This window comes from Phodopus roborovskii, unplaced genomic scaffold (genome assembly GCF_943737965.1).
Source record: "Phodopus roborovskii unplaced genomic scaffold, PHOROB, whole genome shotgun sequence".
Lineage (NCBI taxonomy): Eukaryota > Metazoa > Chordata > Mammalia > Rodentia > Cricetidae > Phodopus > Phodopus roborovskii.
This window is the reverse complement of record NW_026126611.1, coordinates 164,599-179,226: the sequence shown is the minus strand read 5'-3', so window position 1 is coordinate 179,226 and position 14,628 is coordinate 164,599. Positions and strand designations below refer to the sequence as shown.

At 38.1% G+C, this 14,628-nt stretch overlaps 1 protein-coding gene across 2 annotated transcripts in view; it reads left to right on the top strand.

The window, feature by feature from the left end:
• Positions 1 to 14,628, top strand: part of Lix1 (limb and CNS expressed 1) — a 48,036-nt gene that overhangs the window by 13,683 nt on the left and 19,725 nt on the right. For both annotated transcript variants that reach the window (XM_051206107.1, XM_051206106.1), the window contains exon 2: positions 3,201 to 3,364. In XM_051206107.1, coding sequence (XP_051062064.1) covers positions 3,201 to 3,364 — 164 coding nt within the window. The remainder of the gene's footprint in view (positions 1 to 3,200; positions 3,365 to 14,628) is intronic.

Genomic DNA, 14,628 nt, shown 5'->3' with positions numbered 1-14,628 from the left:
AATGAATCTTCATCTTCTTCTTATATTTTCTTTGAAATAGTCTTACTGATGCTCCTTGAACAATAAAGGAGTATTTTATAAATAGAACACCCCCATATAACTGACTTTAGTTGCAGACAGCAAACCTGGCCTTCTTTGTCCTACACTGCATTCATCCTGATTCCCATGCACAGATGAGATACAGATAGAAATATGGATTGTCTGTGCTCATGCACAGATGTTACACTTTTCAGGGTGATGACATCTGTAGTACCATCAAAGGAAACTTTTATGGTTGTATTATGAAAAATTCAAAAGCTATTCTTTTTATTCATGCAGAAAGCTAAATTGATACTTTCTTTTTTCTTTAGAATATATATATATATATATATATATATATATATATGTTTTTCTTATTTTACATATCGATCCCAGGTCCCTCTCCCTCCCTCCCTCCCATCCCATCCTATCCCACCACCACCACCCCCCACTCCACAGGGAGGGTGATGTCTTCCAGGAGGGAACATCAAAATCTGTCAAGTCATTTGGAGTAGGGACTAGGCCCTCCCTCCTGCCTCTAGATTAAGGGAGTATCCCTCCATGGGGAATGTGCTCCCAAAGTCCTTTGGTGCACTAGGGATACATCCTGGTTTCATTGTCAGAGGTCCCTTAGACTGCCCAAGCCTTCTGAGACCCACATTCAGTGGGTCTGAGTCGGTCCAATGCTGTTTTCCCAGCTATCAGTCTGGGAGGTCCATGAGCTTCCCCATTGTTCAGGTCAGCTGTCTCTGTGGGTTTCTGTAGCCTGGTTCTGAGCCCATTTTCTTATCACTCCTCTCTATCAGCAACTGGATTCCAGGAGTTTGGCTCCGTGTTTAGCTGTGGATGTCTGCTTCTGTTTTCCTCAGCTACTAGATGAGGGCTCTATGATGGCATATAAGTTAGTTATCAATCTCATCATCAGGAAAAGACATTTAAGGTAGTCTCTCCACTGTTGCTCAGATTGTTAGTTGAGGTCATACTGGACATTTCTCTAGAGTCAGTTTTCTCTTCAAACCTATAATGGCTCCCTCCATTATGGTATCTCCTCTCTCTCTCTCTCTCTCTCTCTCTCTCTCTCTCTCTCTCTCTCTCTCTCTCTCTCTCATTCTCATCTATTCATCACCTGACAACTCAATCTTCCTAGTCCCACATGTTCTCCTCTCCTCTTTCTCCTAACTCACTGCCCCCCCCCATTCCCTATATGCTCAGGAGATTTTGTTCCTTTCCCCTTCTGTGAGGGACCTTCTATGAATCTCTTAGGTTCCTCCTTGTTTCCTCGGGAGAATCGGAAACTTTCCTGACATATCATGAATTTACCAGAGACCTAAGGAGGAGGTGGAAACAGCTTAAAGGTGTGGAAGTAAAGTGCATTTGCTGTTAGTTCAAACTCTGTGACACTCCTCACTTCCAGGAAAAAGGTCACTGCTCAGCATTTTGGAATATATAAAACTGTATTGTAGTGCTGGAGAGAAACTCAGGGTTTCACCTTCCACTTAGCTAAACCACAGTCACTGCATTCCTACACTTTTTAGATGCAAGTGAGCGAGCTGTTCAAAGGGGCTTAAAGGAAAAGCAGATGAATTGTTTCAGATAATTCACTATAAAGAAAGGAGCCTGGGCTGTGCAAAGCTGGTCTGAGGTGCTCAACCTAACACCAGTAGCATTTAGTCTTTACTTCTCCACCCCCTCTGTTACCCTTCACTTTCTTCTCAAGCCATCTTTCTTTATGGAACAGTCCTCCAGCCCACACATGAAAAAAGAGAATTTCCAACAAAAGTCTTGGACTGTTGCCTCTAAATGCTTAAGCCTTGGCCAATTCCCTAGTCCCAACTATAAAGACTGTGATACTTCAAGGGAACCTTTTGTCCTAGTCATACATGACAGTGAGCAAATGCCCCACAAGCAAAACTGACAGATATCTAATGTTGCCTTCAAATACACTCTAGAAATGCAGGTAGACTCCTTGCATAACTCTTAAAGGAAAGCAGATTTCGGCTCACCATTCCACAGAAACATCAGGGATTGAGACTGGCTGTGTCAAGGGTGGCAAATGCAGGTACAGGACAGACTGACAGCTGTCTGGCAGCAGCACTGGCAAGGAATTCCTGCATCAGGCAGAGCTTAGTCGACATGACTCATAAGGTCACTTTTGACTCCACAATTCTATTATCCTTGTTAATTTCCCCAATTCAATTTGCAGTACAGGATAAACAAACCAGCCTAATTTGATCTGGAACCTCTGCAGGCTATCACAGGTCATTTAATCTAAAACACATGGCCCTCGCCATTCCTGTGTTTTCCAAAATCATCTAGCAGACCTTGTCTTTACAAAGACTCCATGTTATTAGTTTCACTCATGACTTTTTCCAGGCTCTTGCTTATTTGACAATTGCCTTTGATTCTCCTTTAGATTGGGGTATAGAGAACATAAGAAAAGAGTTTACTCCTTTCTGAATGTCTCTTAAATCATATGAATAGAGAGTCCAGATTAATATTACATTGCTTACATCTTCACAATGTGGCTTTCTCTTTTCAGGTTTGGGTATGAGAAATTGGATATGGGCTATAGATAATCACAGGTCTGGAAAAGTCTACTAAAGCAAAATTTCAGAGATGAATGGTCAGATTTTAAATTTTATATTAATATAATTTATAAAATAAATTTTATATACTGCAACCTTATTAGAATTGGGGTACTAAAACCACTTATATCCTACTTATTAAGAAATGTATATAGAGTCCAGTCAGATGGCTCAGCCACTTATCTTGACAACCTGAATTTGATTTCAGGGAACCACATAATAGAGAAAGCCAACTCCTCAAAGTTGTCATATGACCTTTATACAGGTACCAACACATGTACATGCTTCCCACACACATTCTCTCTCTCTCTCTCTCTCTCTCTCTCTCTCTCTCTCTCTCTCTCTCGCTCTCTCTGACACACACACACAATAAATAAAATATAATTTACAAAGGAAATACACACGTGTTAAAGTTTTATATATTAACATCCTTTACATATGCTTAACTAAAGTGTCTTCACAGTTGAAAGCAACCCCCATAGTGTGCATGCTCCATTTAAATAGCAACTGCCACATTGCAGAATCCAGCCTTAAACATTTGGTTCCTGCCAGTATATGTCCACCCTTATAACTGACGCTATTTCTTGTCTTTTGCAGTGAATGTTGTGTCAATGTTACAGGAATTTTGGGAAAGTAAGCAGCAGCAGAGAGCCACGTTCTCCAGTGAAGGCCTGGTGGTCTATGAGTCAATGCCCTCCTCTGGGCCTCCCTTTGTGAGCTATGTGACTCTCCCTGGAGGGAGCTGCTTTGGCAACTTTCAGGTAAGAACAGCCAGCCCCTTGTTAACAAAAACAAAAAACAAAAAACTGGGCTAGAGCACAAACTAGCTATGAGTTTTCTTGGACACAGTGAATAAAGCTGAGTCATAGCCTATCAAATATACTGGAAAAATCAGTCAAATGTCCCAATTTAAAAAAAAAAAAAAAAGAAGTGGCTTATATTGGGATATGTGCTGATACTTCTACAGAAAACAATTTTTTATAGTATAGCATTTCATTTCCAGGATAGCTCTTACCTTTTCCTTTAAAACAATTCTGGAATATGATATATAGAACTAGAAAACAGTGACAAAGTCTCCATTGGGGCTTTCCTATCAGTTGAAAGGCTGCACTACCATGATTTTGTTGTATTGAAGTATTAATCAATTTGGTCATCCATGTAACATATGACCAGCACTCAGGAGGCAAGGAAAGTAGACCTCTATGATTTCAAGGTCAGCCCAATTTGCATAAAGAGTTCTAGGCCAGTAGAATGAAACCCTATCTCAAAACTAACCAAATAAACAAATATTTATATGAGGATATGTAAGTCAATGTAATCAGTGTACTCCATAACAAACATAAACCAACAGCAGAAAGTTAAGAACATGGATTAAGTAACTGTCTTTATCCCAGGCTCTGCCTCTATCTACTTGTAATACCTTGAAAAACTTATTTAACCTTTCAATTTTTCTCACCTTTGAGAAGGGAAGTATCCATAAGATTTGCCAGAAGTCATAGAAAGTACATTCTCAATGTGTTTAGCATGATATATCTGCTAAATTGCAAGCTTCCAAATATCATTATTACAATACTCATCCATTTGGTTACACTTTTTTCTCTTTGTAAGTGTAGACACATTGTGTGTCTGTGTATAGCATTGGCCTACATTACAACCAACATCTGGTTTTCCAGTGAGTCACTAGGGAATGTCAAGCAGTCTGAGGATAAGGTCCATACCCTTAGGAAATCAATGTTAAAAAAAAAAAAAAAAGTTACAGTAATTATGGAGTTATATTTAAGGGTCACTGCAAGCACAAGCAAGGGAATTTCTAAAGTTACCGGTCCTTTTTATAAGTATTCCTTTAATGCAATAAGCCATCCCTCATTGAGGAACTAACAGTGGTACTTCATTTCTAACATACAGAAAAGCATACTCAGCCAAGTTCCCTTCTGAGCTTATTAGCTAAGAAGCCCTGATTAAAAAAAAAAAACTTTCAGTGTACATATTTATCGTGTACATACATGTATGAGTACAGAACCCAATGGTTTTAAAGATATCTTCATATCTGGTGTTACTTTAATTCCCTATATTCTCCCTTTGAATTAATTATTTCACTCTATTTTATCCTATTGCCTGGTATATCTATTTTATACTGTCTCAAATCCTTTGTGTGGTGAAAGAAGATTATGTTTTTAAGCTTTTAAAACTTTTAAATGTCTATATTTGTGTGTGTGCATGCACATGTATGTGTGTTCACACTGTGCCATGGTGCTTATATGAAGGTCAGAGAACAGACTGTGGGAGGCAGTTTTCCCCTTCCATCATGCCAGTCCTGGGGCTCAAACTCAGGCCATCAGATTTGGTGGCAAGAACCTTTACCAGCTGAGCCATCTCACTGGCCCAAGAAATGTATCATTTAATAAATTATACTAGCAAACCATGCTGTGAATGATCATTGGAGAATGTAAAATGAAGCTGAGGTGTGCAGTTGAAGGTATCTTATCCATTTGGGAAAGATAAAGTGTTCTCAGTGTAAGGAACGACATGTGCAAATGTGCACCAAAAGAGAAATCTCAAGCATTTTCAGTGTTATGAAAGTTTAAGTGTGGAAAGAACTTGTGGAAGATAGCACTTAGACACTTGGACATCAAACCTTGCAAAGGAGTACATGCTCCATACCAAGTAACATCAGAACCCAAATGTGAACAGTATATTCAAACGTGTTTCTGAAAGACTGTTCTGGTGGCCACATGTAGATGCTTTAGAACTACATGAAGCTAAGACCAAGAGCTTCAGTAAGCAAGTGAGTTATGAACACCTATGGCGGAAGAGTTGCATACACAATGTGATCAACAGAGAATGTAAAAGGACTTAAAGATGGCTGGGAGTTGGGAAGTTGGGATAGAACCTCAATTTTAGCTTTAGCCATTGGCCAAGGAAGACAAGGCAGGAGTAGAGACTCCAGAAAATGTGGACAGAGTGAGCGAGTGGGGCATTCTACTTAAAAGGTAGGTGGAAGTTTTTGTTGTTACCAAATTTACCCATTAGTTTGTGTAATTTTGAATAATTTATTTATTATTTTATGTGCATTGGTGTTTTCCCTGCATGCCTGTGTGAGGGTGTCAGATCTTGAAGCAGGGGCAGGCGGATCGCTGTGAGTTTGAAGCCAGCCTGGTCTATAGAGCTAGTTCCAGGACAGGCTCTAAAACAATACAGAGAAACCCTGTCTCGAAAACCAAAAGAAAAAAGAAAAAAAGATTGTATATAGTGAATGTATAGGTGAGTGTTTAGGTATCTTGTGGGAAACCTTTAAGGTCACTGATATTGAAATGGGTCAAAACCTGGCAAATTTGGTTAACAAAACCAAAACCTATGTTTTTAAAAAGGTAAATAAATTTAGGCAGTGATAGCACACGCCTTTAATTCCAGCATTCAGGAGGCAGAGGCAGGAGGATCTCTTGTTACTTTGAGGCCAGCCTGTTGTACAGAGTTAGTTTCAGGACAGCCAGGTCTACACAAAGAAACCCTGTCTAGATAAACCAAAAAATAAAAATAAAAAGATAAAAATAAAATAAAAAAGAAAAAATAATAAGAAAGACATCTTTGGAATTTCTGATTAATAACAAACAAAATTAAAATTAAAAAAATGTATGTGCCTCAACAAGCATACTACAAAAAAAAAAACCATTATGTTAAAAAAAATACAAAGGGTATGTAGAAATGGCTAGGTGATTAGGAATGTGTACTGCTTATTGAAAAGGATGTAAATTCAATTCCCAGCACCCTTATCAAGTGGATCACAACCACCTATAACTCCATCTCCAGGGGGACCTGATGTCTCTGGCCTCTGAGGGCACCTATACTCACACGCCACACACACACACACACACACACACACACACACACACACACACACACACACACTAAATAAATAAATAAATAAATAAATAAATAAAACTAAAACATTAAAAAACCCACAGAAATATGAACCGATTTCTGGCTAGTAGGAAACTATATTATCTTTATAACTTTTCTCTAAAATCATTTCCAAAGAAAAATTTTGACTAGGGAAGAAAACTCGTTTGCCGTTATCTTACTGAAGTCTAAATCCCTCCGCAGCAACAGACTACCCAGCTAACCCCAGTTCTCCTCCAGGCTTTGTCTCCTGGGATCCCTTTTCTGACACTGGATGCTTTGGCCTAACTCCCCTACACCCTATATTTTGGTCTCCTCTAGTCATCCCCATACTCACACTGTGACCTAATAGTCAGGGCTCCTGCCCCACCTTCTAGGCTTCCACAGCAGAATATTCTCCATGTATGTGCTCCAAATGTTCTGTTGGAAACAGTCTACCTCTTCAGATTTCCCAAAGAAGGCATTTGCGTCTCTTTATGGTAAGGTAATGTGTGTGAGTGTTTTATCTCTGTGATAAAATATAGATGCCTCAGTGATGGGACCCATGTCCTTAAGAGTTCATAATCTCAAGCACTGCTGTTTTCACATAGCATCAGCCTAATATATTTTATTAAATCAATGCTCAGATGAATGAATAATAAACCACAAGAATAACTTAATGTTGTTACTCTCCTATGTAATCAATAGTCTACAAAGATAGCCACTTAAATTTTCATGTGGGTAGGGCTACAAAGGCTCAGTAACCCTGTAATAAACCAACATTACCTTGTTCACATCTATGGCTAAAGTCCTGGAAGTGAATCAGTGAGAAATAATTTATCTAGGTCTCCCTCATTCCCTCTGGATTTCATTTGTGCATAACTATCCTTTCACTTGGCTCTCGTGGCCATGAATAACCAATGATAACTGTATTTGTACCTAAGCATGTATTATGTCCACAGTCAATAAATGCACTCATTATAATCTATCTAAAATGGAATGCATTTGTCATATACAAATTTATGAATCTAAAAATTCTAGTGTTCTTGTTTTTGTTTTAGCTACCATGATAATTATGACTTTTCCTATTGTCTCATAAATTTTTACTCAAATGATAGGGTTTCCCTTAGGTGATGGATCCAACATCCTCCTTGTTGTCTTAGAAAAATGAAAATTGAAAACCACTCAGCAGGGAGGCCTCTGGGTGACTCCTCTGATCATTTCAAAGTCTCATTTTCCTTATGCTTAAATCATCATAGCTTAAGGTTCTCAGGAGGATTGTTAACGTCCTTGCTTTAAAAGACCCAGAACTTCCTGAATCAAAAGCATTTTGAAATATATTTCGGTGGTTACCAACCAAATCTAGCCCCTTAACCCATTTGTTCCTCTAAAACATGACTGGGGGAGAAGAAAAACCAGGAAAGAAAAGAAGAATAAAAATTTCTCTAGAGATGATATGTTGCACTATTTCTTCGTCTGTTCAAAAACCATCTTAACTGATGTTTTGCCATATAACATTTAACAGTGTTTTACCAGCAGCTGTCCTGTAAGAGCCTATATGTGCATTGCAAACCATCCCATGATGGATTATTAATGCCAAGGCCATGTGCTGAAGCATGGAGAAATCATTATGACACAGTAGGCTCCTTGCTTTTCCATGGACATCACTTCCAGAGGTGCCCAGCAATGGGAAATACTTAAAGTGGAGTGTGAGCTGGGTTATAGAACTAATCACTCTGATTTCAGCAGTTTCAGGAAAGCTGTAAGAAATTATGCTTATTCATTCAGAACAGTGGAATTCAGAATGGTCTTCAGTTTTCTGACTAATAAAAAGAAAGCTGTCCAAGGCTTTGATGATCACAAGCTAGCACTATTTTTTTTTTTTTTGCAAAGTACCTCTCATTTGAGTAAATGGGAAGCTTGTGTCCATGAAGACTAATTGAGACATTTTCAGTTAATCTTGACACCACAGTTCTCCTTCAACAAAATGCAAATAGATGGGGGAGACATGGGTGTGGTGGGGAGCTTAATAGTCCTTCCTTTTACCAGACCTTCATAAATTACTATAGAATTAAAAAAAAGAGAGAGAATTGAAAATATGCTATTATTTTAAATATCTAAACAATAAACAAAATAACCTATTGATACAAAAGTTTTCCCAAAAGTCATATGAGATTTGTGCATTCTGATTGTATTTTCATTATACCATTTTTTGAGGGGGGGAGTCTAAACACTTAAACCCTCTCTTACCATACATCACAACCATGAAAAACAGCAGCAGTTTCCATATTTTACCATAAAAACTACCCAGTTCGTCTTCCAGCCTCTCCTTATGAATGCAGAAGGAAAACCACTATTGCTCCATCAGATGTTTTTGTTTCTAAACCCAAAAGAAAACTTGAGTATCTTATTTTATTCTTTTATATTTAAAATTTGTGATCCAATTTTTTTTAAAGTCCATGAATGTAGTTTTCTGTATAGAATTTTCTAGGATAATTTGGAATTAAGGATTGCATTCTTATCTTTGGTAAAAGCAAATTTTCCTTAGGTTTAATACTGTTTATGCAATTATTTACATATGTGAATTATTATTAGTAAAAATGTATAGCATTGATGTGATCACTTGATATATTTGAAATATATCTAATTTGTTATATTATATCTTTCTTAACTATTTGGGTTCTATTGTTAAAAGTGTTTCATAGAAAATAAGTATAGGTGTTCAATGATATAGTGTGGTTCTAATACTAGTTGTATAACAGGCATATGAGATTGAAACCAGCAGACTCTTGTGTGGCTCCCTCAACCCATTTTTAACTCATATCTGTTTGTTCTGGGTGGTTTTGTGTGTCAACCTGACAGTAGCTATGGAGTCATCAGAGGAAGGAAACTCAGTTGAGGAAATGCCTTCTTGGATCCAGCTGTAAGGCATTTTCTCATTTAGTAATCAATGGGGGAGGACTCAGCCCATGGTGGGTGGTGCCATCCCTGGGCTGCTGGTCCTGGGTTCTGTAAGAAAATAGGCTGAGCAAGCCAGGGGAAACAAGCCAGTAAGCAGTACCCCTCCAAGCCTTCTGCATCAGCCTCTGCCTGCAGGATCCTGTCCTGTTTTGAGTTGCTGTCCTGACTTCCTTCAGTGATGAACAGCAATGCAGAAGTGTAAGCCAAATAAACCCTTTCCTCCCCAACTTGCCTTTTGTTCATGGAGTGTCATTGTGGCAATAGAAACCCCAATTCAGATACTGTTGTTATGCAATCTGCTATACAATAGGAAACCAAAGGAAGAACACTCAGAGTAGATGAGTCTTGGTGAAACTTTCTCTTCATTTAATGAATTTTAATTGTTTTGCTTATGAAAATACCTAGGAAAACTACTTTTGCAAGAATTGTACTGAGTACAAGGAAATACAAGTGTGTAATGTTGTTTTTCTTTTACTTAATGTGATAAGCATACTTTGCCTGTATGATCAGACACAAAAACACATTTTATAATAACTTTCATAAATTGCATGAGTCTTCTCAAAATCTAAGAAAGTAAAGGTGTATCTAAATCACAATAAAATCAGTTACTAAGGTTTTTCCCCATGACTGAGAGAATATTTAATCAGTTCATGTTCTGGACTAAATGTAACTTTGATGCTCTCTTTGCTAGTAATAAAATAAGCCCCCACTTTAACATTCCATTCTCCAGATAGAAGTGAAGTTCCTGCCATAAAATCAAGACAATGTTGCCTTAATCCTAAATATTTCTGTTTGAAGCAATTCTTGGCTTTTCCCCTGTCTTTGGTAGGACGCTCAGATGCATCACACACTAGGCAGTATAACAACTTCTAAAGGAGGCATTTCCTGGTAGAAATCTTCACTCACACACACACACACACATACATACACACACACACACACACACACACACACACACACACACGTCCTGTCATAATTAATAAGAACCAAAATTAGGAAGGCTAATTATAACCCCATTCCATTTGAAAGGCACATCAGCTAATCATCTGACTTTAACAACCTTCATGAAACTTGGAAGTGTGTATTGTTTTATTAAAATCCTTTATATCCCAACCTTCTTCCTTAACTGTAATCTGTTTTTCGTATTAAACAACGAGAATAGAGATGTTTGACCTCCAGAGAGAACAGTAGCATACAGAGAAAGGAAAGCTTAGAGAAAGCCCATGGTAAAACAAAGATGTCAGGATATTTTCACAGGAGTCTTACAGTCCTTGTAATACACTGTGGGAAAATGTTCATCACCTAACTAAGTTGCCGAGCAAGTAAGATTGAGTTTCTCTGTATGATCTCCTTCCGTCCCTCTCAAGCAATCCATTTACACTAAAATTACTATTTAAAAAAAGCCAAAAGAAAAAAAATTTTAAGAACTCTTTTTTATTTAAGTGCATGTCTGTGTGAGTATATGCCATGTGGGTTGTACAGTACCTTATGAGGTCAGAAGATGGAACTGGAGTTACAGGTGATTGTGGACCATCTGATGTGGGTGATGGGAACTAAGCATTGGTCCTCTAGAAGAGCAGTGAGTGCTCTTAACTGCTGAGCCATTCATCTCTCTAGTCTCTGAATAAGCCAAAAAATTGAGCTTTGATTAATTCATCTTGTCATCACCTTAACTTTAAAAAAATAAAAAGATGAAGAGAGAGAGAGAGAGAGAGAGAGAGAGAGAAGGGAAGGAAGAAAGACTGAAAGGAAGGGAAACTTAAAGGAGCACAATGCAATTTGGGGTTATAATGGTGACTGGGGACTTGGGTCTAGGTACATGTGTAGAGTAGCATTTCAAGCAGAGGTAAACGAGGAGGTGGGCAGGTGGTTTTTATTATGAAAAAAACATTCTGACCCACCATATGCCTGAAACATTCCTCTAAGTTAACAGAAACCAGTCCCCTCCCCCATCCCCAGCAGAGAGCCCTGCTCTGAGTGCGCACAGAGACTTGAATTGTCCCCACATTCTTGCCTCCAGTCTGACCTGCAGAGATTGTATTAACCTGAGTGATGGAAGCCCAGCAGTTGCCCTTTTCACATCACCATCTGCAAGGGGCAAAGCTAACACATCCACAACCAAATATATTGGAACACATGCAAATGTTCATTCTCTGACCTTGGAGGTCAAAGCCTTAAAGCACTGACAGCAGCAGGGCTGGCTTGTGGAATTCTTTCTGTGGAAGGCTTGCTTGATGTCAGAATAAAACTGAGGTGTTGGTGACACTGACCAGAGCCCACAGGCCATACACACAAACCCTGCAAGTCAATTGCAGAAACTCGGACTACAGGTCGCAAAGGAAAACTTTTCTCAGCCACTTGAATGACAGACATTACAAATTTAAGATTAGGACAAGATTCTTTCACCTCTCACAGTCAGTTTATTTGGTTTGCCACTTGCAAAATCTTATGTAGGAGAGCCTCTTGGGTACAACGTACAGCTGAGTGAGTCCAACCTAAATATCACCGATCTGTTCTTGACCCCAGCAAAGATGCTCACATCCTTAGTAACACTTGCTATTATATTACTGTTATTGAAAACCTTCCTGTTATGCCTTTGCAGCTTCTGAGCTACCATTCATAGGCACTAAGTAGATTGTACTTAATTTGGCTCTATATATTTCAGATTAATAATTGCAGGAAGTATGTTAAAATTGAGTTAGGTCCCTTAGCTTGATCTCTTTCCACATGCTTGCCAAAAAAAAAAAAAAACCTATCATATTTAAGATGTATGTTCAATAAAATCATGGGTGTGAAAATGATGACTCAACACATTCATCCTACTTATTTTTTAAAACAATTTGTGGATGAAAATTAATTCATTGACATATAACTATGAAAGTTACTCTTCATTCTGAATTGTCTCAGACTGACAAGAAGAAGTCCTATAAGGAACACACTTATAAATAGTTAAGTGTCTCGTAAATTATTAAAAATGATACTAATTTCTTGTTAGGTATTTCTACTTAAAATTTGTCTGTGATTGCCAAATTTTATTTAAGCTATCTTAAGAATGTCTTTGCATCCTAAAAACAAAACAAAACAAATACCATGACTAGCTACTATTTGATTTGTGGATAACCTACAAACTAATCTTGATTACATCTTGACAAGAAATAAAAACCCCAGAGAAGAAAAGCAGAACTTCAATGTAATTTAGAAAACTCAGCAATGTTTAGAAGAGCTATCAAAGAACCTTTTCACCTGAAAATTGCTTTGCTTGATTCTTAGATAGAAATAGTTTCTCTATTGAGAAACTAACTTTGTTCTATGTTCACAACATAGGATTTACCATGAAGACAAGGTAGTTTCTACATAGGCTGGCTGAAAGCATAATGTCAACATATTTTACTTGGTTATTTTTCTTCTAAGATTGGGTTGGGACTTCAGAATCACCTGAAAGGCTTATTTAAATGCATATCTGGGAATTGGGGTGCTGGGTTAGTGGGTAAAGTGTCTGATGTACAAATATAAGGTTATGGGTTTGATCCCCAGTGCCCACATAAAAATAATGTAGGCATAGAGATATGTACCTATGATGCTAGTACTGGGCCCTTAAGCTTGCTAGCAAGCTAATCTAACTAATTAGTGATCTCCGAGTTAGTGAAAGATCCTGTCCCCCAAAATAAGGGGGAAGGCCAGCCAGCAAGATGGCTCAGCAGATGAAACTACTTGCCAGATGTTGAATCTCTGGGACCCATGATAGAAAGAGAGAACCAACTCTCAGAATTTGCCACTTACCTCTAAATGAATTCTCCCAAAGATTGTACCCCAGGCATGTTCCATGGTATGACTGTGCCTGAAATCATTAGCCCCCCCCCTAAATATACAACACAGAAATGCATACTATTCACAATGACTCACCCATCTGAAGATATTTTAATCAGTCAGTTTGGAGCCTGGGAATACACATATTTAACAAGTTACTAGGCAACAACAACATGAACATTAAAGGTTTTGAACTATGGGACTTGAGTTACTGGGTAGGTTCAATAGGGATCTTCATTGGGTCATCTGTGAGCTCCCACTGACCAGCTGATGACCTAAACTCCAAAATAAAAATACAAAGTCAAAAGAATTTGGGCCTGGGGAAATTTTCTTATTCAGTAGAATGTGGAAAGTGTAATGGAAATTACTTCTACTCTTGAAGTAAACCAAACCTTTTTTAAAACTGCTGATCAACTGTATCCATGAGGACACATCCAACCAGAGACAGACAAAAATGATGAAGCCGAACCTTCTATCTCTGCCTTCCCCTGCAGTCCAGAAAAGCAAATAGGAAAGAGAGCGTTAAAGTAACCATCAGCACATTGCCCTTCCCAATGAGCTGGGGTTTTTTTTTTTTCAATGTATTACATTTTCTTCACTTTATCTTTTAAGTGAATCATCTGTCATAGTGAGCCATGGAATATCAAAGTAAGAAATCTGTCTGGAGTCTGGAGTACTATATGGGTTTAAGAAATTGTATCTGACCTTAGTTAAATTTAAGTTAGCGTTCTTATCAAGTACAAAATAAATTACTGGTTAGATATACTTGAGAGAGGATCTTTATTGATTTATTTTTTTTTAAGTCCCATGACCTTGGGGTATATAACCTTTGTAAAGTCTGTATTTCCACAATTACAAAATAAGGGTAATAATAAAGCCAATCCTATAGAATTGTTGTAATAACTAGACGTGATATTAACCATAAAATGCTTAGCCCAGGGCCAAAACACTCAGGGTCAGCAGTAAAATCTCTGCTATTGAGCTTTCCCCCAAGAGTGTGCTAAGTAAATTCTTAATTACCTGTAGCAAGCAAGGCCTTTGTAATAGTAATCTTTTGTTGTATAACAAATTGTTTCAAGACTTAAAAACATGTTCAAGACTCTGGAATGTGGGCATTTCTGGCTCACCACCTGCTGGAGGTGGCAGTCAGGCTGTCAGATGAGATGCCATCATCTGAAGTTTGGATTGGGTATCCTTCCAGACCCATTGAAGTGGCTATTGACAACAGGCTTTTTTCTTGGCCATGTGTGCCTTTCCATGAGGCTGCTCATGTATATCAGCTAACTTTTCTTTATGAAAGTAATCAGAGAAAATGCAAACAGGACCAAGATGGAAGCCACGGGTGTTTTTTTTTTTTTTTTTTTTTTATAAACCAATACTA